Source organism: Chlorocebus sabaeus, chromosome 6, assembly GCF_047675955.1.
Source record: "Chlorocebus sabaeus isolate Y175 chromosome 6, mChlSab1.0.hap1, whole genome shotgun sequence".
NCBI lineage: Eukaryota > Metazoa > Chordata > Mammalia > Primates > Cercopithecidae > Chlorocebus > Chlorocebus sabaeus.
Genome location: NC_132909.1, coordinates 48170652 through 48197510, shown reverse-complemented (window position 1 = coordinate 48197510; position 26859 = coordinate 48170652). Strand labels below are relative to the sequence as shown.

Sequence of the window (26859 nt, the reverse complement as noted above, 5' to 3'; positions counted from 1 at the left end):
TTTCACATAAAAAAGAATGACACTATTTTAGTAATATTTCATACTACTAAAGAGTGGAAAGATAGAATAATCATAATTATAACAATTACTACTGTAGCTTTTTTTCTTTTTTAAAAGTTTGAGTCGTTTAGCTTCTGAGGTATCCTAGTCCTAAGTGCATTACATGCACTTTTATTATCTCTATTAAATTTTTTTTTCGAGACAGGCTCTCACTCTGTTGTCCAGGCTGGAGTGCAGTGGTGCAGTCTCAGCTCACTGTAGCCTCAAACTCCTGAGCTCAAGCGATCCTCCCACCTCAGCCTCCCAAGTAGCTGGGACCACATTTGTGCACCACCATGTCCAGCTAATATTATCCCCATTTTATTGACAGGAGAATGAAGCCCAATGAAGTGAGGGCACTGGTCTCAGATGAAACAATTAGGACGTGGCAAAATCAGGAGAGATGAGATTTATTTGTATTCTGGAAAATGGTTTAATTTTGAACCAAAGTATCCGGATTCCAGTTTTCCAAGAAGAATAGGCACTGACTTTTTCAAAATCTGCTTTTTTTTTTTTTTTTTTTTTTTTAAGGTAGAGTCTTGCTCTGTCACCCAGGCTGGAGTGTAGTGGTGTGATCTAGGCTCAGTGCAACCTCTGCCTCCCGGGTTCAAGTGATTCTCCCACCTCAGCCTCCAGAGTAGCTGGGATAACAGTTGCGAGCCACCATGCCCGGCTAATTTTTGTATTTTTAGTAAAGATAAGGTTTCACCATGTTGCCCAGGCTGATCTCAAACTACTGGCCTCAAGTGATCCACCCACCTTGGCCTCTCAAAATGCTGGGATTATAGGTGTGAGCCACCCTGCCCAGCCCAAAACTTTTTTTCTTTTAAATGAGACAGGTTCTTGTTCTATCATCCAGGTTGGAGTAGCAATGGCATGATCATAGTTCACTGCAGCCTCAAACTCCTAGGTTCAAGCCATCCTCTCCCTCAGCCTCCCGAGTAGCTGAGAGTGCAGGTACAAGCCACTGCACCTGGCAAAGTTTTAAATTTTTTTAAAAGGATGGAGTCTCGCTATGCTGCCCAGGCTGGTCTTGAGCTCCTGGGCTCAAGTAATTCTCCTACCTCAGCCTCCCAAAGTGCTGGGAATATAGGCGTGAGCCATCATGCCTGGTCCTCAAACTACATTTAAGTGAAAATTCCAGACCTGGGATTGGAAACTATTGGCAATCTTCTGAATAAACAACTTTATTAGGTATAATTGATGTCTAACCAGCTGCACATATTAAAGTATACAATCTGGTGAGTTTTGTTGGGTGCATACACCTCTGAAACCAACACCACAATCAAGGCAGGAAGATTTCCACCACCCCTAATAGTTTCCCCAGATTTTCTCATGCCCCTGCCACCCCTCCTTCCTGCCCCTCACTGTCACTCTAGATAAGTTTGCGTTTTCTAGAATTTATATGCATTTATGTAATTTACATAAACGGACTCATGTGGTCTATTCAATTATTTTTTTTCTAATTGCCTAACCCAGATCCCAGCTGCTAACCAGTCCCCAGTGTGTATCAGGCCTCATTATTGTCTTACCCACACTACTGTTTTGGATTTTCTGGACTTTTTGTTCTGGAGCTTTCAAGGCAGTTTCTAGAACTTTCGATTCCACATCCCGGAGAATAGTGGTAGCTGTGGATGAGATTTCTTGCCTCCCTTCTGTTTGCCATAAAGTCTGATTGGTGAGAAGTGACTCAAATGTGTCCACAATCTTTTGCAGCTTTGAAGACATAAAGAATTTTCATTTTAAAAAAATGTAATCTGGTAAGTCCCATATCCAAAAGAGCAGTAGAAAGCATGAGAAAGCAGGCTCTGGAGCGGGAGGAACCACATTCAAATCCTGGCACGTCACCATGTCCCAGCTGTGTGACCTGGGGCAAGTCACTCAATCACTCTGTGCCCCAGGACAGGAAAAGGAACTCCTAGGGTTTTCTGGAGAATTAAATGAGTTAACAGATGCTATGCTTTTAGGATAGTGTCTGTACCTGGTAAAAGCTATGTAAAGGTGAGTCATTATTATTATTTTTGAGACAGAGTCTTGCTCTGCCACCCAGGCTGGAGTGCAGTGGTGGAATCTTGGCTCACTGCAGCCTCCAGCTCCTGGGTTCAAGCGATTTTCACGCCTCAGCCTCTTGAGTAGCTGGGACTACAAGTGCAGGCCGCCATGCTTGACTAATTTTAATTTTTTTTTTTTTTTGTATAGACAGGGTCTTGCTATGTTGCCCAGGCTGGTCTGGAACTCCTGGGCTCAAACGATTCTCCTGCCTTGGCCTTCCAAAGTGATAGAATTATAGGAGTGAGCCACCGTGCCTGGTTGGGTTAGTTGTTATTAACATTTTTTGCCAACAAGGTAGTGATAAGTTTGTTAGAAATAGACCAGTTGTTCTCAATTGGGGGGTGAATCTTTTTTTTTTTTTTTTTGAGACGGAGTCTCATTCTGTCGCCCAGGCTGGAGTGCAGTGGCGCGATCTCGGCTCCTTGCAAGCTCCGCCTCCCAGGTTCACGCCATTCTCCTGCCTCAGCCTCCTGAGTAGCTGGGACTACAGGCACCCGCCACCACGCCCGGCTAATTTTTTTTGTATTTTTAGTAGAGACGGGGTTTCACCATGTTAGCCAGGATGGTCTCGATCTCCTGACCTTGTGATCCTCCCGCCTCGGCCTCCCAAAGTGCTGGGATTACAAGTGTGAGCCACCGTGCCTGGCCTGGGGGGCGATTCTTCTACTCCCTCCACAGGGCACATGTGGCGATGGCTGGAGACATTTTTGGTTGTCACTGTCACAACAAGGGAGTGGTTGCCACTATTGAAGCAGTGTCATTGTTTGGGGCAAATACCCGGAGTTTGTCATCTTGCACCAAGATTAAGGACATGGACACGCATGAGGAGTCAGTTTAGGAGTGGAGGTTTAATAGGCAAAAGAAAGAGAAAAGAGGGCCGGGAGCGGTGGCTCATACCTGAAATTCCAGAATTTTGGGAGGCTGAGGTGAGGGTGGATTACCTGAGGTCAGGAGTTCAAGACCAACCTGACCAACATGGTGAAACCCCGTCTCTACTGAAAATACAAAATTAGTGAGGGGTGGTGGCGCATGCCTGTAATCCCAGCTACTTGGGAGGCTGAGGCAGGAGAATGGCTTGAATCTGGGAGGCGGAGGAGGCAGAGGTTGTAGTGAGCCAAGATCACGTCACTGCACTCTAGACTGGGCGACAGAGCGAGATTCTATCTCCAAAAAAAAAAAAAAAAAAAAAAAAAAAAAGAAAGAAAGAAAGAAAGTAGAACAGCTCCCTCCCTTGTGAGAAAGAGGGATGCCCGAAAGGAAAATCCCGATCACCGACTAGATTTTACAGTCAGGCACTAGATTTTATAGTCAGGCTGAGGAGGCGGTGTCTGAATTACGTAGGGCCCACAGATTGGTTGGGCCAGGTGTGACATTTACATACTGCTTGGGGAAGGCTGGTTGCCCTACCCACTTGGCCAGTACCATCTTGTCTGCTCCTTACTGTACATGTGACTGGCAAAGAGAAGGGAAGATGGAGCTGCCATTTTGATTATGTCTAGTCTCAGGTAGCTTTTTTGTATTGGCACAGCTGCTGGCATTGACCCATAAGCTTCCAGCTTGCTTGTCTATGTCTGCAGCTCAATTTTACAGGCTACTCTTTGTTGGAAAATAAAATGATTCACTTTGGGAGGCCGAGGCGGGTGAATCACGAGGTCAGGAGATCGAGACCATCCTGGCTAACATGGTAAAACCCCGTCTCTACTAAAAATACAAAGAATTAGCTGGGTGTGGTGGCGGGCACCTGTAGTCCCAGCTACTTGGGAGGCTGAGGCAGGAGAATGGCGTGAACCTGGGAGGCAGAGCTTGCAGTGAGCTGAGAGTGAGTGCCACTGCACTCCAACCTGGGAGAAGAGCGAGACTCCATCTCAAAAAAAAAAAAGAAAATAAAATGATTTTGGAGCTGCTCTTCGTTGAAAGGAAAACCTCACTGAGGACTTCCTTACCCTCACTATCTGCCTAAGTAATTTCTTTTTAACTTCTATATCACTATTTATTTATCTATTTTTGAGATGGAGTCTTGTTCTGTCACCCAGGGTGGAGTGCAGTGGCGTGATCTCAGCTCACTGCAACCTCCGCCTCCTGGATTCAAGTGATTCTCCTGCTTCAGCCTCCTGAGTAGCTGGGATTACAGGCATGCACCCCCATACCCAGCTAATTTTTGTATTTTTTGTACACATGGGAATTTCATCATGTTGGCCAGGCTGGTCTTGAACTCCTGACCTCAGGTGATTCACCCACCTTGGCCTCCCAAAGTGCTGGGATTACAGGTGTGAGCCACCGTGCCCGGCCTCATTACTTAATTCTTTATTTGTTCATTACTTCAATGATAATTCCTTGAACTCCTAATTTGGGGTTGGGCTTCTTTCCTTCCTCAAGAAGCTCACAGTCTAGAGATTGATTACATGATGTAATTACATATTTATATAAATGCTGTCAGTTGGCCAGAGACAATAATGGATACCATTGGATACTTGGATCTCTTTTTTGCAGCAGTGTGGCAGGCCTTAATGTACTTCTCTCTCGGTCTGTCTTTCTTGGTCTGGGATAGATTCTTGTCTTTAGATGGCAGCACACACACACACACACACACACACACACTCACACACTGTCATATGTAGGTACCTACGCGCACACTGTGTGTATCTATACCTATATCTATAAGTAGATATAGATATAGATCCCTCTTGGTATATGCACGGTATTGGTTCCAGGACTGTCCATATATGCTCAAATCCAATCCGTGCATACTCAAGTCCCATAGGGTCCTTTGGAACTTGCTTATGAAAAGTCAGTCCTTCCTCTTTGTGGGTTTTGCATCCTGCCTATATATATATATATTTCTTTTTTTTTTTTTTTGAGACAGAGTCTTGCTCTGTCACCCAGCCTGGAGTGCAGTGGCAACATCTCCTCTCATTCTCACTGCACCTCCGCCTCCTGGATTCAAGTGATTCTCCTCCCTCAGCCTCTGGGGTTGCTGAGATTGCAGGCATGTGCCACTATACCTGGCTAAATTTTGTATTTTTATTAGAGATGAGGTTTCACCATGTTGGCCAGGCTGGTCTCGAACTCCTGACCTCAAGTGATCCACCTGCCTCGGCCTCCCAAAGTGCTGGGATTACAGACTTGAGCCGCCGCGCCCAGCCCGGCAGTACTGTATTTTTGATTCACATTTGGTGGAAAAATGTCCTCGTGTAAATGGATCCCCGCAGTTCAAATGTGTGCTGTTCAACTGTATATATAGTGATATATCTATAGTGAGCTGGATAATGATACACATATAGTGGTATACCTAATGGTATATCTCTATCTATAGGTATATGTATATATACCACAGATATATATAATATATAATTATATATAATATATAAATATGTACTATTGTGTAATAATATGATATTATATGTAATAATATATATTTATGTATAATATGTACTTTATCCTAAATAATATATATTTATATATAATATATATTTTGTCCTAAATCCATCCCCGTTTGCTCACTTTGGGCTTTGTAAATATTTGTTACTGATGTTGTTACCTGGGTAGGGTCCGGGGATCAGCTTGCACTCACCTCTTTCTTGCCTTGGGTTGTCTTTGAGGAGTTTGTGTCTGCAAAAGACATCATGATGGAGTTACTATTGGAACTGAGAGTGACCAGGCAGAGGGGTGGGCAGGGTAAGTAATGGGGTAGGCAACTTTGCACCTAGAAGGTGAAAGCCTGAACTCATAGTCTTTATCTGTTGTTTATTTTTTTAAAAATTTTTAAATTTTTAATTAAAAAATTTTTTTTTGAATTTTATTTTTATTTTTATTTTGAGACAGAGTCTCACTCTGTTGCCCAGGCTGGAGTGCAATGGTGCAACCTCGGTTGACTGCAGTCTTCACCTCGTGGGTTCCAGTGATGCTCATGCCTCAGCCTCCCGAGTAGCTGGGATTACAGGCATGCACTTGCAGGCCTGGCTAATTTTTGTATTTTTAGTAGAGAGGGGGTTTCACCATGTTGGCCAGGCTAGTCTCAAACTCCTGACCTCGTGATCCGCCTGCCTCGGCCTCCCGAAGGACTGGGATTACAGGCATGAGCCATTGCACCCGGCTTTGTTTTTTTTTTTAGACAGGGTCTCATTCTGTTGCCTAGGCTGGAGTGCAGTGGCACAATCTTGGCTCATTGCAACCTCAACCTCCTGGACTCAAGCAATCCTCTACCTCAGCCCCCTGAGTAGCTGGGATTATAGGCGTGTACCACCACACTCGGCTAATTTTTTTTTTTTTTTTGTATTTTTTGTAGAGATGGGGCCATGTTGGCCAGTCTGGTCTCAAATTCCTGACCTCAGGTGACCCACCAGCCTTGGCCTCCCAAAATATGAGGATTACAGGCGTGAGCCACCGCGCCTGGCCTCCAAATTCTTTTATTCCAGCTTGACTGGAAATTAGAACTGAAATGGTCAAGAAAACAGAAAATTAGAAGCCGCCTGTGTTTAAAGTCAGCCTGGATGGGAATGATAACCGAAACAGAAGCATCAATGTCTGGTCATCAGCTGTTAATGAAGACTTTTGTGTTGGTTCCTGTGCTTAGTGAGGGCATCTCTACTTTAGAAATTCGAGGAAGGGTGCACCTGTAGACCCAGCTGCTTGGGAACCTGAGGCAGGAGGATCACATGAGCCCAGGCGTTTGAGACCAGCCTGGCCAACATGGCAAAACCCTGTCTCTACCAAAAATAAAAAATTAGTTGGGCATGGTGGCGGGTGCTGGTAATCCCAGCTACTCGGGAGGCTGAGGCAGGAGAATCGCTTGAACCTAGGAGGCAAAGGTTGCAGTGAGCCGAAGTCCATCACGGCACTCCAGCCTGGTAGACAGAACGAGACTCTCTCTGAAAAAAAAAAAAAAAAGAACAAGGAAAGGCTAGCAAATGTTTACATATGTTTTATCATCATGCTGAGGTTAAATCTGTACTTATTCTACGTCTTGGTTTTCAGCTCAGTCTATTTGCTTGAAAGCACAAACAGCTTTGTTTTAATACTGAATATTTTATTTTAAGAGTTCAAGAACTTTGACTTACAAGCCTGAGTTTAGAATATGTTTGTTATAGGAAACTGTATTCATTGTAGAAAATTGCCCTTTTGAACCAAAGCTACACACTTTATCACTGGGCGGGGATGTGGGTTGCTTAGAGCTGCCAGCCTTGGTAATAATGAGCCCCAAATGGGCTCAGTCTTTTAAAAGGATGGTGCAGAGCTCTTAACATTAGGAAAACAACCAAAGGCATTTTTCTTTTTTGTAAAATAAAACAAATTTAAGAGATCAACATCAGTACCCGGGTAGAATCACTGTCTGCTTCTACACTGTCAATAGAGGTGCGCATTGTTTAGTAAAAGATAGATTTACGGCTGGGCGCTGTGGCTTATGCCTATAATCCCAGCACTTTGGGAGGCCAAGGCAGGAGGATTGCTTGAGACCAGGAGTTTGAGACCAGCCTGGGTGACATAGTGAGAATCCCATCTCTACAAAAAATGAAGAAATTAACCAGGTATGGTGGCTCACACCTAAAATCTCAGCTACTCAGGAGGCTGACGTGGGAGGATTGAGCCTAGAAGTTCAAGGCTGTAGTGAGCTTTGATGGTGCCACTGCACTCCAGCCTGGGTGACAGAGTGAGACCCCATCTCTGAAGAATTTTTAAAAAGTCTCTCTTATTATCCCAACAGTAGCCAATACCTCATGGGTGTTCTACCAAGTCTCATCTCTTTTTCTCATATAGACTTTTCCCATCCGTGTTTTCCATGGGAGTGGTCATATTTATTTGACACAGCATCTCTCCCTGGACACCGATCCACGGGTGCACATGAGGCTCAAACTGGGCCAACGTGTTCATTCCCGAGGAATTTGCAGTGGGGTCGCAGAGAGAGAGTCAACTGATCTCTCTTTGGTTGGTTGGGGGAAAAAAACAAACAAATAAAAAAAAAACAAAAATAAACCATGGTAAGGTCTGGAGTGGTTGGTGGTCATATTCCCCCCATTTTTTTTTTTTTTTTTTTTTTTTTTTTTTGAGATGGAGTCTCGCTCTGTCGCCCAGGCTGGAGTGCAGTGGCCGGATCTCAGCTCACTGCAAGCTCCGCCTCCCGGGTTTACGCCATTCTCCTGCCTCAGCCTCCCAAGTAGCTGGGACTACAGGCGCCCACCACCTCGCCCAGCTAGTTTTTTGTATTTTTTAGTAGAGACGGGGTTTCACCGTGTTAGCCAGGATGGTCTCGATCTCCTGACCTCGTGATCCGCCCATCTCGGCCTCCCAAAGTGCTGGGATTACAGGCTTGAGCCACCGCGCCCGGCCTTTTTTTTTTTTTTGAGACAAGAGTTTTGCTCTGTTACCCAGCCTGGGGTGCAGTGGCGCGATCTCGTCTCACTGCCACCTCCGCTTCCCGGGATCAAGCGATTCTTGTGCCTCAACCTCCCGAGTAGCTGGGATTACAGGCACCCACCACCACACCCAGCTAATTTTTTGTATTTTTAGTAGAAATCGGGTTTCGCTATGTTGGCCAGGCTGGTCTTGAACTCCCGGTCTCGAGTGTTCTTTTTTGTAAAATAAGACAAATTTAAGAGATTAACATCAGAACCCAGGTAGAATCACTGTCTGCTTCTACACTGTCAATAGAGGTGCGCATTGCTTAGTAAAAGACAGATTTATGGCTGGGCACTGTGGCTTATGCCTATAATCCCAGCACTTTGGGAGGCCAAGGCAGGAGGATTGCTTGAGACCAGGCCTTGGCCTCCCAAAGTACTGAGATTACAGGCGTGAGCCAACCCTCCCGGCCGGTGGACATATTTTCTGTCCTGTGGTCTAGGAAGCAGAGAAAGCCAGCCTACAGTGAAAGAGAAGAAAGGAGTAGACCCAAAGACGATCAGAGACAGGGAACAGGAGCTGCACACTAGGGGTGTCGAGTCCCAGTTTTAGTTAATTCGAGAAGCACAGCTGCATTCCTGTCCTTGTACGGCATGGCCGTGCATCCTTTTCATAAACCCTTCTTTTCTGCCTGTTAGCCTGAGTGAGTTTCTCTTCCTTGCAATTCCAAGAATGTGGTCTCAATCACCACCTTATCACTTCCTCCATCTCCAAACTACAGTTCCCCTTCTCACCCCATTATTTCCCTCAACTTGAACTTCCTTCTTTCCTTCTAGTTCCCTGCAGAACATAAAAAACATATCGTGGCCCCACAACAAGTACATATTTTCTGATGTGAGAGTCAATAAAAAATGAGGAAGGACTCCTGTCTGTAAGAAGTCCCAGCGCTTTGGGAGGTTGAGGCCGGTGGATCAAAAAAATTAGCTCGGGGTTGTGGTGCACGTCTATAATCTCAGCTACTCGGGAGACTGACACAGGAGAATCGCTTGAGCCCAGGAGGCAGAGGTTTCAGCCACTGCACTCCAGCCTGGGCTACAGAGCGAGACTCTGTCTCAAAACAAAACAAAACAAAACAAAACAAAACAAACAAATGAAAAAACAGAAGAAGGAAGGCGGACAAAAATGTTCTTACCCTGACAGGTGTTCTCACTGGAATAACTGAATCGTTCTTCCCCAGACTGGAGTCTATATCCTGGGACACAGCGACAGTAGAAACTTCCTTCGACATTGTGACATGCGGCGTTTGATCCACAATACACACTATAGGGTGGTTCACATTCATTAATATCTGGAACACAAAGAAGGAATTGCGTCATTCATTCAGCAAAGATTTATTGAGCATCTACTATGTGTCAGGAGTTGTGCTCTTTACCCCAGGGTCTGTCCTGGCTTTCCGAGACAAATCAGTTTAGGTAATGGTTATCTTGGTTTTTTGTCGTCTTCATTGACTTTAGTGGGGTTCTCCAAGAAGCAGACATTGAGATGAGGATGTAAGTACAAGTACTTTATTTGGGAGGAGATCCCAGGAAACACTGGGAGGGAAGTCGTGAAATGAAACAAGAAACTATCTTTTCTTTCTGAGACACAGTCTCGCTCTGTCATCCAGGCTGCAGTGCAATGGCAGGATCTCGGCTCTCTGCAACCTCTGCCTCCTGAGTTCAAGCAATTCTCCTGTCTCAGCCTCCCGAATAACTGGGATTACAGGCAAGCACCACCATGCCCGGCTGATTTTTGTATTTTTAGCAGAGACAGGGTTTCACTATGTTGGCCAGGCTGGTCTTAAACTCCTGACCTCAGGTGATCCATCTGCCTCGGCCTCCCAAAGTGCTGGGATTACAGGCGTGAGCCACCGTGCCTGGCTGAAACAAGAAACGATCTCAAATGAACAGCCAAGTTTCCAAAACAGCCCCCGTTTTGCCTCCCTTTTGCTCCTGTCTCTGGATGACTGGCAAATTACCCCTGGACAGGTGCAGGGGTCACACCTGTAATCCCAGCACTTTGGGAGGCCGAGGCGGGAGGATTGCTTGAGCTCAGGAGTTTGAGACTAGCCTGGACAACATGGTAATAACCCATCTCTACAAAAAATAAAAAAAACATTAGCTGGGCGTGGTGGCACGCCTGTAGTCGCAGCTACTTGAGCGGCTTGATTCCAGGAGTTGGAGGCTGCAGTGAGTGGTTTATTTATTTTGATCAGAGAGTCTCCATCTGTCGCCTAGGCTGGAGTGCAGTGGTGTAATCTCGGCTCACTGCAACCTCTGCCTCCCAGATTCAAGCTATTCTCATGCCTCAGCCTCTTGAGTAGCTGAGATTATAGGCGCCCGCCACCATGCCTGGCTAAGTTTTGTATTTTTAGTAGAGATGGGGTTTTGCCATTTTGGCCAGGCTGGTCTCGAACTCCTGACCTCAAGTGATCTGCCCGCCTCGGCCTCCCCAAGTGCTGGGATTACAGGCTTGAACCACTGTGTCCAGCCTGTGGTGAGCTTTGATCATGCCACATTAGTCCAGCCTGGGCAACAGAGCAAGACCCTGTCTCTAAAAATAATAATAAAATAATAATAATAATAATAATAAAATACTTTACCGTTACATGTCTCCAAGGGGAATGTGAATAGTTTCTGCCCAGATCCAGAAATATATCCACTGTTGCAGGTGCAGTGACCGTTATTGACACAGGAAGCATTTGGGGGGCAGTTACAGGAAACTGCAGGGAGAAGACAGGCAGGTTAAATGGACTGGGGTCACAAACTCTCCTGTTATAATTAGGCCCTGCCTCTGGATCACCTGAGGTAAGGAGTTCAAGACAAGCCTGGTCAACATGCTAAAACCCCATCATCTCTACTAAAAATACAAAAGATAGCAGGGTGTGGTGGCTCATGCGTATAATCCTAGCTACTCAGGAGGCTGAGGCAGGAGAATTGCTCGAACTTGTGAGGTGGAGGTTGCAGTGAGCTGAGATTGCACCACTGCACTCCAGCCTGGGTGACAGAGGGAGACTCCGTTTCAAAACATATATATTTGTTACATAGGTATACGTGTGCCATGTTGGTTTGCTGCACCCATCAACTCAATATTTACATTAGGTATTTCTCCTAATGCTATCCCTCCCCCAGTCCCCCACTCCCCTGACATATTATATACGTAAATAATAATAATAATTGCCTCTGGGCAGGGCCTCTGAAGGCTGAGGAAACTTGTGTCTTTTCCTCTTGTGAGATCTAAGCACATTAAAAAATTAGAGTGTCCAGGCACGGTGGCTCACTCCGCCTGGCGAGAATTTTCACATGGTGAAACCCCGTCTCTACTGAAAAATACAAAATTGGCCAGGTGTGGTGGCAGGTGCCTGTCATCCCAGCACTTTGGGAGGCTGAGGCAGGTGGATCACCTGAAGTCAGGAGTTCAAGACAAGCCTGACCAACATGGTGAAACCCCGTCTCTACTGAAAATACAAAATTAGCCGAGTGTGGTGGCTCATGCCTGTAATCCCAACTACTCAGGAGGTTGAGGCAGGAGAATTGCTTGAACCCGGGAGGCGGAGGTTTCAGAGAGCCAAGGTCACACCATTGCAATCTCACCATGGTGAGAAGCATGGTGAGTGGCATGGTGGAGAGCAGCCTGGGTAACATAGCAAGACACTATTGCTATAAAAAGTAATTTAAAAATTAGCCAGGCATGGTGGTATGTGCCTGTAGTCCCAGCTACTCTGGAGGCTGAAGCGGGAGGATTGCTTGAGCCCAGGAGTTTGAGGCTGCAATGAGTCGTGGTCATGTCACTGCACTGTAACCTGGGTGACAGAGTGAGGCTCTGTCTCTAAAACAAACAAAAAAATTTGAATTTCTAGGGTACCATGGGAGGTAGATTCTGATCATGGTATATGTTTAGGTATTTTTTCTTTAAGCTTCATGATTATGAAAATGATAAATTCACAGAATTGAAAAAAGAAATCCAACAATAAGTCTCTTATTACCCCAGATTCTGAGCTGTCTACTGCCTATTGTATACTTTTCAGAAAAATTCCAATCCATAAACACACATATGTGCATCCTTTTTCTTTACGTTATAGGAACATAATACACATACTGCTCTGTTTGGTTTTCCTGTAAAATTTTTCCTGAGAATTTTTTCCACAGCTTCACGTGTGGAGAAACCTCATTATTTTAAAAGACATTACAGTATTCCATCCTGGGGATGGACAGTGCCAAATATGCTACTGAAGCAAGGGTGTAATTGACTGTGCACACAAGTCTTAATGCATTTTGGATTTTGTTTTATTTTACTTTATTTTTTTATTTTTATTTTTTTTTGAGATGGAGTCTCACTGTGTCGTCCAGGCTGGAGTGCAGTGGCCGGATCTCAGCTCACTGCAAGCTCCGCCTCCCGGGTTTACGCCATTCTCCTGCCTCAGCCTCCCGAGTAGCTGGGACTACAGGCGCCCGCCACCTTGCCTGGCTAGTTTTTTGTATTTTTTAGTAGAGACGGGGTTTCACCAGGTTAATCAGGATAGTCTCAATCTCCTGACCTCGTGATCCACCCGTCTCGGCCTCCCAAAGTGCTGGGATTACAGGCTTGAGCCACCACGCCCAGCCTTATTTTACTTTATTTTTTAAGAGATAGGATCTCGCTCTATTGCCCAGGCTGGTGTGCAGTGGCATGATCATAGCCCACTGCATCCTCAACCTCCTGGGTTCAAATGATCCTCCTGCCTCAGCCTTCTGAGTAGCTCAGATTACAGGCATGTGCCAAAATGCCCAGCTAATTAAACAAATTTTTTTCGTAGAGATGGGGGTCTTGCTGTGTTGCCCAGGCTGGTCTCTTAACTCCTGGGCTCAAGTGATCTGCCTGCCTTGACCTCCCAAAGCACTGGGATTACAGGTGTGAGCCACCATGCCTAGTCTTTGGAATTTTATTTTTGGGTAAAAATAAAATTATATGTTATATAATTTGTATGTTATAATATAATATAATATATAACAATATATAATTATATATTATAATATATAAGTTATATATTTATACACATATATACACATACACACACACACACACACACATATATATATAGTGTTTTCTTTATCCACTTGTTGATTGATGGGCATTTGAGCTGGTTCCATAGTTTTGCAATTGTGAATTGTGCTGCTGTAAACATGCTTGTGCAAGTATGTTTTTGTATAATGCTGCTTTTCCTCTGGGTAGATACCCAGTAGTGGGATTGCTGGATCAAATGGTAGAGCTACTTTTAGTTCTTTAAGGAACCTCCACAGTGTTTTCCAAGGTGGTTGTACTAGTTTTAATTCCCACCATCGGTGTAAAGTGTTCCCTTTTCACTACATCCAAGCCAACATATATTATTTATTTATTTATTTTTGGGATGGGGTCTCGCTCTGTCGCCCAGGCTGGAGTGCAGTGGGTTGATCTTGGCTCACTGCAAGCTCCGCCTCCCGGGTTCACACCATTCTCCTCCCTCAGCCTCCTGAGTAGCTGGGACTACAGGCACCCGCCACCACGCCAGGCTAATTTTTTTGTGTGTATTTTTAGTAGAAATGGGATTTCACCATGTTAGCCAGGATGGTCTCGATCTCCTGACCTTGTGATCCGCCTGCCTCGGCCTCCCAAAGTACTGGGATTACAGGCGTGAGACACCGCGCCCGGCCAACATCTATTAGTTTTTTGATTATGGCCATTCTTGCAGGAGTAAGGTGGTATTGCATTGTGGTTTTGATTTGCATTTCCCGTATAATTAATGATGTTGAGCATTTTTTCATGTTTCTCGGCCATTTTTTTTTTTTAAAGACAGAGTCTTGCCCTGTCACCCAGGCTGGAGTGCAAAGGTGTACTTTTGCACTCCACTGTAGCCTCCACCACCCAGGTTCAAGCGATTCTCCTGTCTCAGCCTCCCGAGTAGCTGGGGTTACAGATGCACCCCACCACACCTGGCTAATTTTTGTGTTTTTGGTAGAGACGGGGTTTCACCATGTTGGCCAGGCTGGTTTCAAACTCCCGACTTCAAGTGATCCACCTGCCTCAGCCTCTCAGAGTGCTGGGATTACAGGCGTCAGCCACCGCGCCTGGCCTGTTGGCCATTTGTATATAGGAGAGGTAGTATTGTACTCAGTGGAGCAAAATAGTCACCCACTAAGTATGCACAATTATCCTAGGGGGACAGGGAGAGGTGGTACCCTCTGCCACTCATTTCTTTCCTGTCCCTTCCCTTCCTGCCCAGGTTCTGCTTAGTTCAAAGTCAGCTCTAAAAATCTACTCTTAATCTTTTCTAGGGCTTAATACCTTACCATACTGAGTATACTGGTTTACTCAGTATGGGGAGTGGGAGACTGGGGGAGGGATAGCATTAGGAGAAATACCTAATGTAAATGTCAAGTTGATGGACGCAGCCCACCAACATGGCACATGTATACCTACGTAACAAATCTGCACGTTGTGCACATGTACCCTAGAACTTAAAGTATCATTAAAAAAAAAAAAAGAAAAAAAAGAAATTTACCATCTTAGCCATTACTAAGTGTACAGTTCAGTGGAATTTAATACATTCATAATGTTGTGGAACCATCTCCGTAACTGTTTTCCTCTTGTAAAACTGAAACTCTATACCCACTGAACATTCACTCCAGGCCAGGGTTGGTGGCTCCTGCCTGTAATCCCAGCAATTTGGGAAGTCGAGGTGGGCAGGCGATTTGAGGCCAGGAGTTGGAGACCAGCCTGGGTGTCATGGTGAAACCCAGTCTCTACAAAAAATGCAAAAATCAGCCCAGCGTGTCGTGTGTCTCTAGTCCCAGCTACTCAGGAGGCTGAGGCACGAGATTCACTTGAACCTGGGAGGCGGAGGTTGCAGTGAGCCGAGATAGCACTACTGCACTCTAGCCTGGGTGGCAGAGTGAGACTCTGTCTCAAAAAAAGAAGAAGGCCGGGCGCGGTGGCTCAAGCCTGTGATCCCAGCACTTTGGGAGGCCAAGATGGGCGGATCACGAGGTCAGGAGATCGAGACCATCCTGGCTAACACGGTGAAACCCCGTCTCTACTAAAAAATACAAAAAAAGTAGCCAGGCAAGGTGGCGGGCGCCTGTAGTCCCAGCTACTCGGGAGGCTGAGGCAGGAGAATGGCGTGAACCCGAGAGGTGGAGCTTGCAGCGAGCTGAGATCTGGCCACTGCACTCCAGCCTGGGCGACAGAGCGAGACTCGTCTCAAAAAAAAAAAAAAAAAAAAAAAAATTAAAAAATTAAAAAAAAAAGGAAGAAGAAGAAAAAAAGAGACTATCAGGCTCCACCCTACACCTGAGTCCTTCCCAGATTCTTAACCCACAGAAACCAAGAGTGATAACCAGACAAACTTCTTTTTTTTTTTTTTTTTCTTAAATTCAAGAGGTACATGTGAATCCAGAGAGAGAGTCCCAGGGGAGTAACGTTAAACAGAAATGACCTTATTTCATTATTTGTTGACTTGTTTATAATCAGAATGATAATGATTACCGTTCCTTTGTCTCTTCCCACTAGAATGTCTGCTTCATGAGACTGTGTGTGTTTTCTTTTCTGTTCTATCTCCACGTTGTACCCATTGTGGTTAGCAAAAACAGACAGATTAAAAATCAAACAAGAAGATAAATAAAAGGCTATATCAATTAAGCAAACAAGTAATGAAACACAGGAGCAAGCCTTCCCAAATATTGCTCTCAGAACAGGCACTTTTCTCAAGCCCATTGGAGAAAAGTGGATCCAGGTCCAGCCCTGGGTCCACACCTTCCCTGTTCTGGCTCTGAGCACTCACCTTTGATTTTTGGAATCACAGCTCCAAAGAAGCTCAGCAGAAAGCAGAGGCCTGGAATAGATGGGAAACAGAAGGGAGAGACATGAAACAATTGAGGAATGATTCCAAGAAATGCCCCAAGGGCTGTGTATCAGTTATCTATCACTGTAACAAATCATAAAAATGTAATGACTTAAAACAACATTTTTGTTGAGGATGGAGATCTCTCAAAGAACTAAAAATAGGACCACTGTTGGACCCAGCAATCCCACTACTGGGTATCTACCCAAAGGAAAATAAATCATTATATCAAAAAGACACCTGCACTCATATGTTTACAGTAGCATTATTCACAATAGGCAAGTCATGGAGCCAACCTAAGTGTCCACCAACAGTTGATAAGGAAAATATGCCATATATGCACCATGGAATACTATGCAGCCATAAGAAAGAATGAAATCATGCCCTCAGCAGCAACACTGATGGAGCTGGAGGTCATTATCCTAAGTGAACTAACTCAGAAGCAGAAAATCAAATATTGTATGTTCTCACTTATATGTGGGAGCTAAATAACAGGCAGACCTGGACATGAAGATGGAGACAATAGATTCTGGGGATTTCATAATAACCATGACTTGGCTATTGTGAATAGTGCTGCCATAAACATATGAGTGCAGGTGTCTTTTTGATATAATGATTACTTTTTTTTTTTTTTTTTTGAGACAGAGTCTTTTTCTGTCACTCAGGCTGGAGTGCAGTGGCGCAATCTTGGCTCACCACAACCTCCGCCTCCCAGGTTCAATCGATTCTCCTGCCTTAGCCTAACAAGTAGCTTGGATTACAGGTGCTCGCTACCACTCCTGGCTAATTTTTGTATTTTTAGTAGAGAGGGGGGTTTCAACATGTTGGCCAGGCTGGTGTTGAACTCCTGACTTCAAGTGATCCACCTTGCCTCAGCCTCCCAAACTGCTGAGATTACAGGCATGAGCCACTGTGCCTAGCCCAGTGATGATGATGATTATTTTTTTGGGTAGATACCCAGTAGTGGGATTTCTGAGTCCAACAGTAGTTCTATCTTTAGTTCTTTCAGAGATCTCCATACTCAACAAAAATGTTGTTTTAAGCCACTAAAAAAGGGGAGGATGTGGGGTGGTGAGAGTTGAAAAATTACCTATTGGGTACAATGTTTAATATTTGGGTGATAGTACATCAGAAACCCAGTCTCCACCATTATGCACGTAATATCCATGTAACATTCAAGCACATGTACCTGTTGAATCTAAGAAAAAAATGTTTGTTTTGTTATCACTCTTGGTTTCTGTGGGTCAAGAATCTGGGAAGGGTTCAGCTGGGCGGTTCTAGCTTGATGGTCTCATGATTGTAGTCAGTTAGTGGATGGGGCTGCAACAGCTGAGAACTAGCTGGGCATTGTTGTCCCTTCACCTGTTGTCTCAGGGTGATGGGCTGCTTTGGGCTTCCTTCCAACATGGAGACCTGAAGCAGGCTGCTTTAATGGCACATCTAAGCTCTAAGCATGAGTGTCCCAGCCAGTGAGGCTGTATCTCCTCTTGACATTCATCCCTGAAAGTCACCCAGCTCTACTTTCATCATATTCCCTTGGTTACAAGCAAGTTACAAGCTCATTCAGATTCAAGTGGAGAAAAATCAAGTTCTTCCTCCTTATGAGAGACCAGCAAGATTCTAGAATCACATTTTGGATGGGGGATATTATTTCTGCCTTTTTGGCAAATAGTCTGCTCAGGCTGGCTCTGTTGTGTCTGGTAAAGAACCCTTTGCTCTTTCCCATGCCTTTCCAACATCAGGAGGTATCATCAGTCATGTTCCTGCTTCTGCAAAGACCTAAAGATGCTGGACAGATGGACTGCTTTTTTTGTCTTCCTTTCCCAATCTTCCATCACTCTGATCACTTGTTCTCACTGTACCTTCTTTTCATTCTCTTATGGCTTCCGTGGGTCAGGAATCTGTGAAGGGCTCAGTTGGGTGGTCCTGGAATGCTTATTTACAGAATTATTTGCCATTTGTAAGAATGGTATTAAAAATATTTTGACAACTGGTATGGTGCAGGAATTGACCAATCAGAATAAACCCGAGAGACCCTCTCTGATGCATCAGGCATTAGCCTTTCACCTGCTCAGTTGGGGTCCCCAGGCAAGGTCTTGACTGGCAGGAGTGTCCCGGGAACTGGTTCTGGGTAATGATTATTTACAAATGGTGTGGAAATTTTTCAGTATAAACAACCATCACAGCCTTCTGGCGTGCACTACTTGAAATTGAGCTCTGGTGACTCATAACCTTATTTGCAACATTGCTTATCCCCTAAGAAGGTGGGTCCTGATAACAAAAGGGTCTTTGTCTACCAAATAGGGTAATGGGTATAGATGAGAGTGAATTATTTTGGTGGAACTGGGATAAAGTTTGATTCCTGTGCATGATAAAGGACCGGGGTTGGAAGGATTGAGAGAAGATCTGAGGCTGAGAGTCTAGAGTAGGTGGAGAAGGGACACTGTGGCTGCCCAGAGGAGGCTCAGCAGGGAGGAGATGTGGAAGCTGATGGCTAAGAAGCGAGACTTGAAGCAGGTGGGACTTTTTCTGAGTAAAAAGTAATGTAAGCATCCCTCTATCCTGCCTATGAATGAGATAGTAAAATCCACCTTGCTCATTGATTTTTTCCCCATTTTTAAAGTTATGATAGAATACACATAACATGAAATTTACCATCTTAACCATTTTAAATGTACAGTTTAGTGGAATTCAGTATGTTCATAATGTTTTGCAACCATCTCCATAATTCTTTTCATTTTTTTTTTTTTTTTTGAAATGGAGTCTCGCCCTGTTGCTCAGGCTGGAATGCAATGGTGCGATCTTGGCTCACTGTAACCTCCACCTCCTGGGTGCAAGCAGTTCTCCTGCCTCAGCCTCCTGAGTAGCTGGGATTACAGGCACGTGCCTCCATGCCCAGCTAATTTTTGTATTTTTAGTAGAGATGGGGTTTCACTATGTTGGACTGGCTGGTTTTGAACTCCTGACCTCGTGATCTGCTCACCTCAGCCTGCCAAAGTGCTGGGATTACAGGTGTGAGCCACTGCACCTGACCAACTCTTTTCATTTTTTAAAACTAGAACTGTATACCGCTGAGTATATCTTACTGTCTCCTGTCCTGTGAGTTTCCCACTAAAAGGTTTGTTGTCAGACATACTGGATCTCCTTTACATGTTATTTGTTTCTTTTTTCATGCTGCTTTTAGGGTCCTCTCTTTGTCCTTGACCTTTGAGAGTTTAATTATTATATGCCTTGGAATCTTCTTGTTTTAATTGAATCTCCTTGGTGATCTTGGACCTATATGGATCCTATATGGATATTAATTTATTTCTCTAGATTTGCAAACTTCCCTGCCATTATTTCTTTGAATAAACCTTCTGTCGACAAAAAGAGTCAAACTCTGCAAAATATTTGAAGAGATTTGTTCTGAGCCAAGTATGAGTGACTAATGGTCCATGACACTGCCCTCAAGAGATCTTGAGAACATGTGCCTGAGGTGGTCAGGGTACAGCTTAATTTTATACACTTTAGGGAGGCATGAGACATCAATCAAATACATGTAAGCTATACATTGGTTCTGTCCAGAAAGGTGGGACAACTGGAAGTGGGGCTTCCAGGTCATAGACAGATTGAAAGATTTTCTGATTGGTAATTGTTGAAAGAGTTGTTATTGTCTAAAGACTTAGGAATGTGGCTGGGTGCAGTGGCTCATGCCTGTAATCCCAGCACTTTGGGAGGCTGAGGCAGGCAGCCTGAGGTCGGGAGTTCGAGACCAGTCTGACCACCATGGAGAAACCCTGTCTCTACTAAAAATGCAAAATTAGCCGGGCGTGGTGGCACATGCCTGTAATCCCAGCTTCTTGGGAAGCTGAGGCAGGAAAATGGCTTGAACCTGGGAGGCGGAGGTTGCAGTGAGCTGAGATATTGCCATTGCACTCCAGCCTGGGCAACAAGAGTGAAACTCCAACTCAAAAAAAAAAAAAAAAAAAAAAGACTTAGGAATGTTTGGGTTAAGATAAAGGGGTCGTGGACTACAGGTGCCCGCCACCAAGCCCAGCTTATTTTTTGTAGTTTTAGTAGAGACAGGGTTTCACCATGTTAGCCCGGATGGTCTCGATCTCCTGACGGCCTCCGAAAGTGCTGAGATTACAGGCATGAACCACCACACCTGGCTGATTGTAAATGTTTTTTATCAGACTTAAAGAGTTTGTTGGAATTCTCAGTAATTCCAAAAGGGAGGAGTGTATAAAGAGGTATGTTCCACTCCCTCCCATTTCCCATCATGAGCTAGTTTTTCAGCTTAGCTTTAGAATGCCCTTGTTGAGGGGAAGGGTTCATTCAGATGGTCAGGGGGCTTAGAATTCTATTTTTGGTTTACACTTCTACCCCTATCTATTTCTTCACTTCCTCTTTTAGGCCAATTACTCTTAGATTTACCATTTTGAGGCTATTTTCTGTATCTCATAAGCATTTAAACATTTTTTTCTTTTTTTTCCCCTCTGACTGTATTTTTGAGTAGCCTGACTTTGAGCCAACAGAATTTCTTCTGCTTGATCAATTCTTCTGTTGAGACAGTTGATGCATTTTTTAGTTTGTCAATTGCATTTTTCAGCTCCAGGATTTCTGTTTGACTTAAACACTCACTCCTCATTGCTCACTAATGTCTTGGAGAGAAAATTTCCTTTGTGGGGGAATTGTGCAAAGGTCTCAACCCTATTTCCATAATGCCTAAGAGAAAATAGCTCTTACTGCATACTATGCACTTTACACACATACACTCATTCAGTTTTGCAACGACTTTAGCAGGAAAGTGCTATTAGCATCATCTCCGGTTTTCAGATTAAGAAATGGAGACACGGGGAGGGTGAGTAGCTTGCTCCATTCCCCGGGGCTAGTCAGTGGCAGAGCTGAGGTTAAACACGGGTTCTGGGTTCTAGCTGATAACCCATTACACCACATAGCCTCTCCTTCAGAAATCCCACAGGGGACTACACGCATGGAAGTGCTGTTCAGATTGTAAATACTAGGTTGGCATGTTTATTGTGATAGTGACTTGTCCTTTTTCTCCCGGCAGATGCCACTCACCAGATCTGACTGGAGCCTCAAAGTCCAGTACAGAGTGATATGTGACTTGGTCATTTAGGGCAGTGCAGACCAATGGCAGGATTTTGGAGAAGAGGCCCTGGGGGCTAACTGTGTGACTCTTCAAGAGTGGCAATGGGAGCAATCTAAATCTTTCTGGATCCCTCTCTTGAGTTCCCAATTGCTGCTATCACAAATTACCATGAATGTAGTGGCTTAAAGCAACACTGATTTATTCTCTTGCAGGTCTGGAGGTCAGAAGTCTTAAATCAGCCTCTATAGGCTAAAATCAACAATGTTAGCGGGGCTGGTTTCTTTTGAAAGCTCTAGGGGAGAATCTGTCTCCTTGCCTTTTCCAGCTTCTAGAAGCTGCCTGCAATTCTTGGCTCATAGACACTTCCCCCTTCTTTAAATCCAGCAGCACGGCATCTTCTTGTCTTCCTGATCTTCCACCTTCCTCTTAAGAGGACCTTCGTGATTATTATATTAGGCGCCCTGGAAAATTCAGGGTACTAACTCCATATTAAGATTCTTAGCTTAATCAACATTTGCAAAGTTTCTTTTATCATGTAAGGTAACATATTAACAGGTTCCAGGGATTAGGATGTGGACGTCTTTGGGGGGACTGTTATTTTTCTTCCCATAATTCTCACTCTTCCCTAAGAAGACGCCAGGTCCGGTTTGTTATCAGTTAGTTGTGCAATTGCATTCATAGAACGTTTTGAATATTCTCAGCTGGGCTTGACATCAGGCTGATGTTTCCTTTAAAGTCCCCTTCCTCCTACATTTTTTTATTTGTATTTTTATTTTTTTGAGGCGGGTTCTCTTTCTGTTGCCCCGGTTGGAGTGGTGCAATCATAGCTCACTATATATAGCCTTGCACTCCTGGGCTACATACATGAGATACCACTCGTGGCTAATTAAAAAAAGATTTTTTTGGTAGAGATTGGGTCTTGCTGTGTTAACCGAGCTGGTCTTGGACTATTCGTCTCAAGTGACCCTCCCTCCGCAGCCTCCCAAAGTGTTGGAATTATAGGCGTGAGCCACTGTGCCCAGCCCTTTCTTCTTTTGTGTCAACATGAATGTGTAGCAGCCACACAAACCTTACACCTGCCCAAATGATGACTAGCTCAAAGGGCTAACTGATAAACCCATATGGCTGAGTAGTGTTAACCCTGTTCCTAAAACGCAGGCAGTCTGGGGGACCATCATGTTTCCTTCAGACTAATCTTTAGTCTAAACAGCAAGACTAAAGACTAATTAGTCTTTAGTCTAACCAGCAAATTACTCACTAATTTGGGCATGTGTCTTAAGTTAGGGTTTCTGAAGAGTCATGGGTGTGTCAGAATCCCAGAGTTCTAAGAAACTTTAGAAATCATCCACTGACTCATTTTGCAGATGAGGAAACGGGTGCCCTGGGGTTAAGTGGCTGGTACACTAGTTGGGCAAATGGGCAAATTTGGGTAAGTTGTTTAACCTCACTAAGTTTCCTGATGTGAAATAGGGTGGCAGTATGACCTACTTTGTGGGGTTTTGGAGATGACCCAAATGAGGGACTGCGTGGAGCACAATGTCAGGCGGAAAGTCCTCCACCGACGCTGGCTGCCTCTGTCACCATTTGATTTCCTCCTTTCCCGTTTGGATGCTTTTTCTTTCTTTCTTGTTGCCTAATTGCTCTGGCTTGCTGCCTATATTATCATTTGAGCTCTGTTGCTCAGGCTGGAGTGCAGTGATGCAATCACAGTTCACTGTAACCTTGAACTCTTGAGCTCAAGCAATCCTCCCACCTCAGCCTCCAGGGTAGCTGGGACTACAGGTATGTGCCACCAGGGCCTGGCTAATTTTTTTTTTTTTTTTTTTTTTTTTAGTATTTCGTGGCGACAGAGTCTTGCTATGTTGCTCAGATTGGTCTCGAACTCCTGGCTCCAGCAATCTTCCTGCCTTGGCCTGCCAAAGCTCTGGGATTACAGGTATGAGCCACCATGCCCAACCCTAGAACCCTAATTCTTGACCCAATGCTCATATCTTCACCCTTGCCTGTACCGTCTAGTGATGTAGGCTAAAAGTTCCTGGATAACGGAAATTCACTGATAATCCACCTCAGAAGTGTCGAGGACTCTGTCTCCAGTTGCAACAAGGCAGGCTTCATTCATGTTTGATTCCACATATACTGAAACACCTCTTATATATATAAGATGCTAGGCTAGGGGTTACAAAGGTGAGGGAGACACGGCATTAGGATTTAAATGTAGCTTGTATTATTTTGATCAAATTTATGGCCTATCAACTGCCTCTGCAGCAGAATAGCTGTGAGGCTTTGAGCAATTCTCTCTATGATGCAATTTATTATCTGTAATGTGGAGATGCTGTGTGACAATGTAAAGCAATTTAAGCCTAATGTCAGGCTAAAGTAGCTGCTTAATAAATATAAGCTTTGACTGATATTGGGACTGTCTATATTGTTAATTCATCTGGAGCTGGAAAGATGGATGGGATTTCATCTGTACAGAGATGGTGGTTGAAGCCATGGAATTACGAGATTCCTATAGGGAGAGGGAGTGGAAAAACAGAAGACTCCCCAGGAAGGATCCTGTGGGAGGAGCATTATAGCAAAGATCCAGAGATAGACGGTTTGGGTTCAAATCCCAGTTATTTACTAGCTGTGTGATGTTGGACAAATAACATAACCTCTCTGTGTCCCGGTTTTCTCATCTGTAAGTTGAGGATACCCCATGAGCGTACTGATGATGCAACAGATTAGTACATGTAAGATGCATAGTGAGTTTTCAAAAACGTTGATTATTATTATTTTGTTTGTATAAATTTATGGGATACAAGTGTAATTTTTGTTACATGCATTGATTGCACAGTGGTGAAGTCAAGACTTTTAGAGTACCCACCATCCAAATGATGTACATTGTACCCATTAGGTAACTTCTCATTTTCCACTCTCCTTCTACTCCCTCTGCCTTCCCAGTCTTCATCGTCTATCATTCTACTCTCTATGTCCATGTGTCCACATTATTTAGCTTCCACTGATAAACGAGAACATAAGGCATTTGTCTTTTGGTATCTGAGTTATTTCACTTAATATAATGACCTCTAAAATTAATAATAAAATTATCATTTATTTTCTTATCACAGGAAAATGATAAAGGAGGGAGAAGAAAGAATAGCAAGAGAAAAAGGAAAAAAGTCAGGGCAGGGCTAGGTTGCAGAAGTTATCAAGAAGGAGAGGACATCAGTTAGAAAACAAAACTCGCCAAGAGGAAGATGAACAACCTATTAGAGGCTGGGTGCGGTGGCTCATGCCTGTAATCCTAGCAGGCCGAGGCAGGCGGATCACCTGAGGTCAGGAGTTTGAAATCAGCCAGGGCAACATGGTGAAACCCCGTCTCTACTAAAACTACAAAAATTAGCCAAGTGTGGTGATGTGTGCCTGGAATCCCAGCTACTTAGGAGGCTGAGGCAGGAGAATCACTTGAACCCGGGAGGCAGAGGTTGCAGTGAGCCAAGATCGTGTCACTGTGCTCCAGCCTGGGTGACAGCAAGATTCCATCTCAAAAAACAAAACAAAACAAACAAAAAACCAAGCTACTAGATTGGGTAAGGAACATTTTAGGGATATTTGAGAGCATACTTTGAATAGGGTAGTCAGGAAGGAAACCATACTCCAAAGGGAAAAGGTGAGAATGTTCAGAGCAGAAGAAAGAGGAGGAGAAAATAACCAATTGTTGAATAAAGTGGCCCCTGACTGGGGGATAGGTTAAGTCTCAGTCATTGCTACAGTCACACATACCTGGAAGAAGGGATGACCCCTGCATTCCTGTGGTACAGGTATCCCACACCAGCCAGCCCTGGAAGCTCCCTACTGTGCCGTAAGCCAACCACCTTTCCTTGCTGAAGAAATCTCATGAGGATTGATGTATGTATCTCAGGTCAGCTGACTCATGAAATTGCTATCAGAAAAGCGAACTGCTTCCGCTTTTTCGCCATCAGACTCATGGTTCTGCTTTTCGTTTATTTGCTGTACCTTTTCTGCTTAGCTGTTGTTGATCACCTTTAGGATGATTGAGTTGGTAAACCCTAACAAAGAAATGCCCTGTAAGTTACATCACATTGCCTGAGGATGAGGAAGTGCCTTTGGGACCAAAATAAATCTTAAATAACCCTGTGGTTTTGAGCTGGGTAAACCAGATTTTAGGGCATCCGTGTTGGTATCTGAAGTTTCCAGAGGAGTCATTTTCACATATCTTTCTCTTCTCCCAGTAGATGATACTTACTGGTTATGATTGCTGAGCCAGAAGAAGTTAAGAGTCCCAAAGTCTCATAGAAGGTAATACATTATTTGGTTATTTGGACCAACCCTAACCAGTCACAGGATTTGGGAGAAAAGGTCTCTAAATCTATCCTTCCTCCAACAAATATTTATTTATTTATTTGGGTCTTGCTCTATTACCCAGGCTGGAGTGCTGTGGCACAGTCATAGCTCACTACAACCTCAAACTCCTGGGCTCCAGCGATCCTCCCACCTCAGTCCTCTGAATTGTTAGGACTACAGGTGCATGCCACCACGCCTGGCTAATTTTTTTTTTAGTTTTATTATTTTTTTTGAAGAGAGACAGGGTTTCACTTTGTAGCCCAGGCTTGTCTTGAACTCCTGGGCTTAAGCAGTCCTGCCTCAGCCTCCCAGTGTTGGGATTACAGGTGTGAGTCATGGCACCCGGCCTCCTCTGCTGAAAACTCTTCTAAAGTTCTCCATTAGACTTAAAACACCAGACTTCCTACTAAAGCAGTGTCATTGTCTGGGGTTCATCCTCTCATGTCAAGGAAATAAAGGATGTGGACGTACAAGAAATGAATTTAAGGCCGAGCACAGTGGCTCACCCCTGTAATCCCAGCATTTTGAGAGGCTGAGATGGGTGGATCACCTGAGGTCAGGAGTTCGAGACCATCCTGGCCAACATGGTGAAACCCTGTCTGTACTAAAAATACAAAAATTAGCTGGGCATGGTGGTGTATGCCTGTGATCCCAGCTATTCAGAAGGCTGAGGCAAGAGAATTGTTTGAACCCGAGAGGCAGAGGTTGCAGTGAACAAAGATTGCGCCACTGCATTCCAGCCTGGGTGACAGAGTGAGACTTCATCTAAAAAAAAAAAAAAAACAAAAAAAAAACCAGTTTAAGAGCAGAAGTTTAATAGGCAAGAGAAGAGAAAAAAGAGAAAAGCTCTATCCTGCAGAGAGAGAGGGGCTCCCAAGCGGGTCTTCCGGTCTCGTGGTGAGATACATGGGGTTTTACAGCCGAGCTTGCGGAGGAGCTGTCTGATTGACATAGGGCCCGAGAGATTGGTCGGACTGGCTGTGCTGTTTGCATAGCACACAAAGAAGCTGGCCGCCCCATCCTCATCTTTTATTATGCAGATGGAGTCTCTACCTGGCTGGCACCATGTTGCCCGCTTTTATACTGCACACATGGTGAT

The 26859-nt window shown here is 44.4% G+C and overlaps 1 protein-coding gene across 1 annotated transcript in view; it reads right to left on the bottom strand.

Annotated features, from left to right (window-relative positions):
* The window catches only part of ADGRE3 (adhesion G protein-coupled receptor E3), a 62165-nt gene extending 36816 nt beyond the window's left edge, over positions 1–25349 (bottom strand). Inside the window, exons 1-6 of the mRNA XM_073016857.1 lie at positions 25179–25349; positions 16259–16309; positions 11066–11185; positions 9617–9772; positions 5663–5700; positions 1572–1755 (exon numbers count right to left, since the gene is read on the bottom strand). Of these exons, the coding sequence (XP_072872958.1) occupies positions 1572–1755; positions 5663–5700; positions 9617–9772; positions 11066–11185; positions 16259–16309; positions 25179–25203 (574 nt within the window). The 5' untranslated portion in view covers positions 25204–25349. The remainder of the gene's footprint in view (positions 1–1571; positions 1756–5662; positions 5701–9616; positions 9773–11065; positions 11186–16258; positions 16310–25178) is intronic.
* Positions 25350–26859: the final 1510 nt, after the last annotated feature.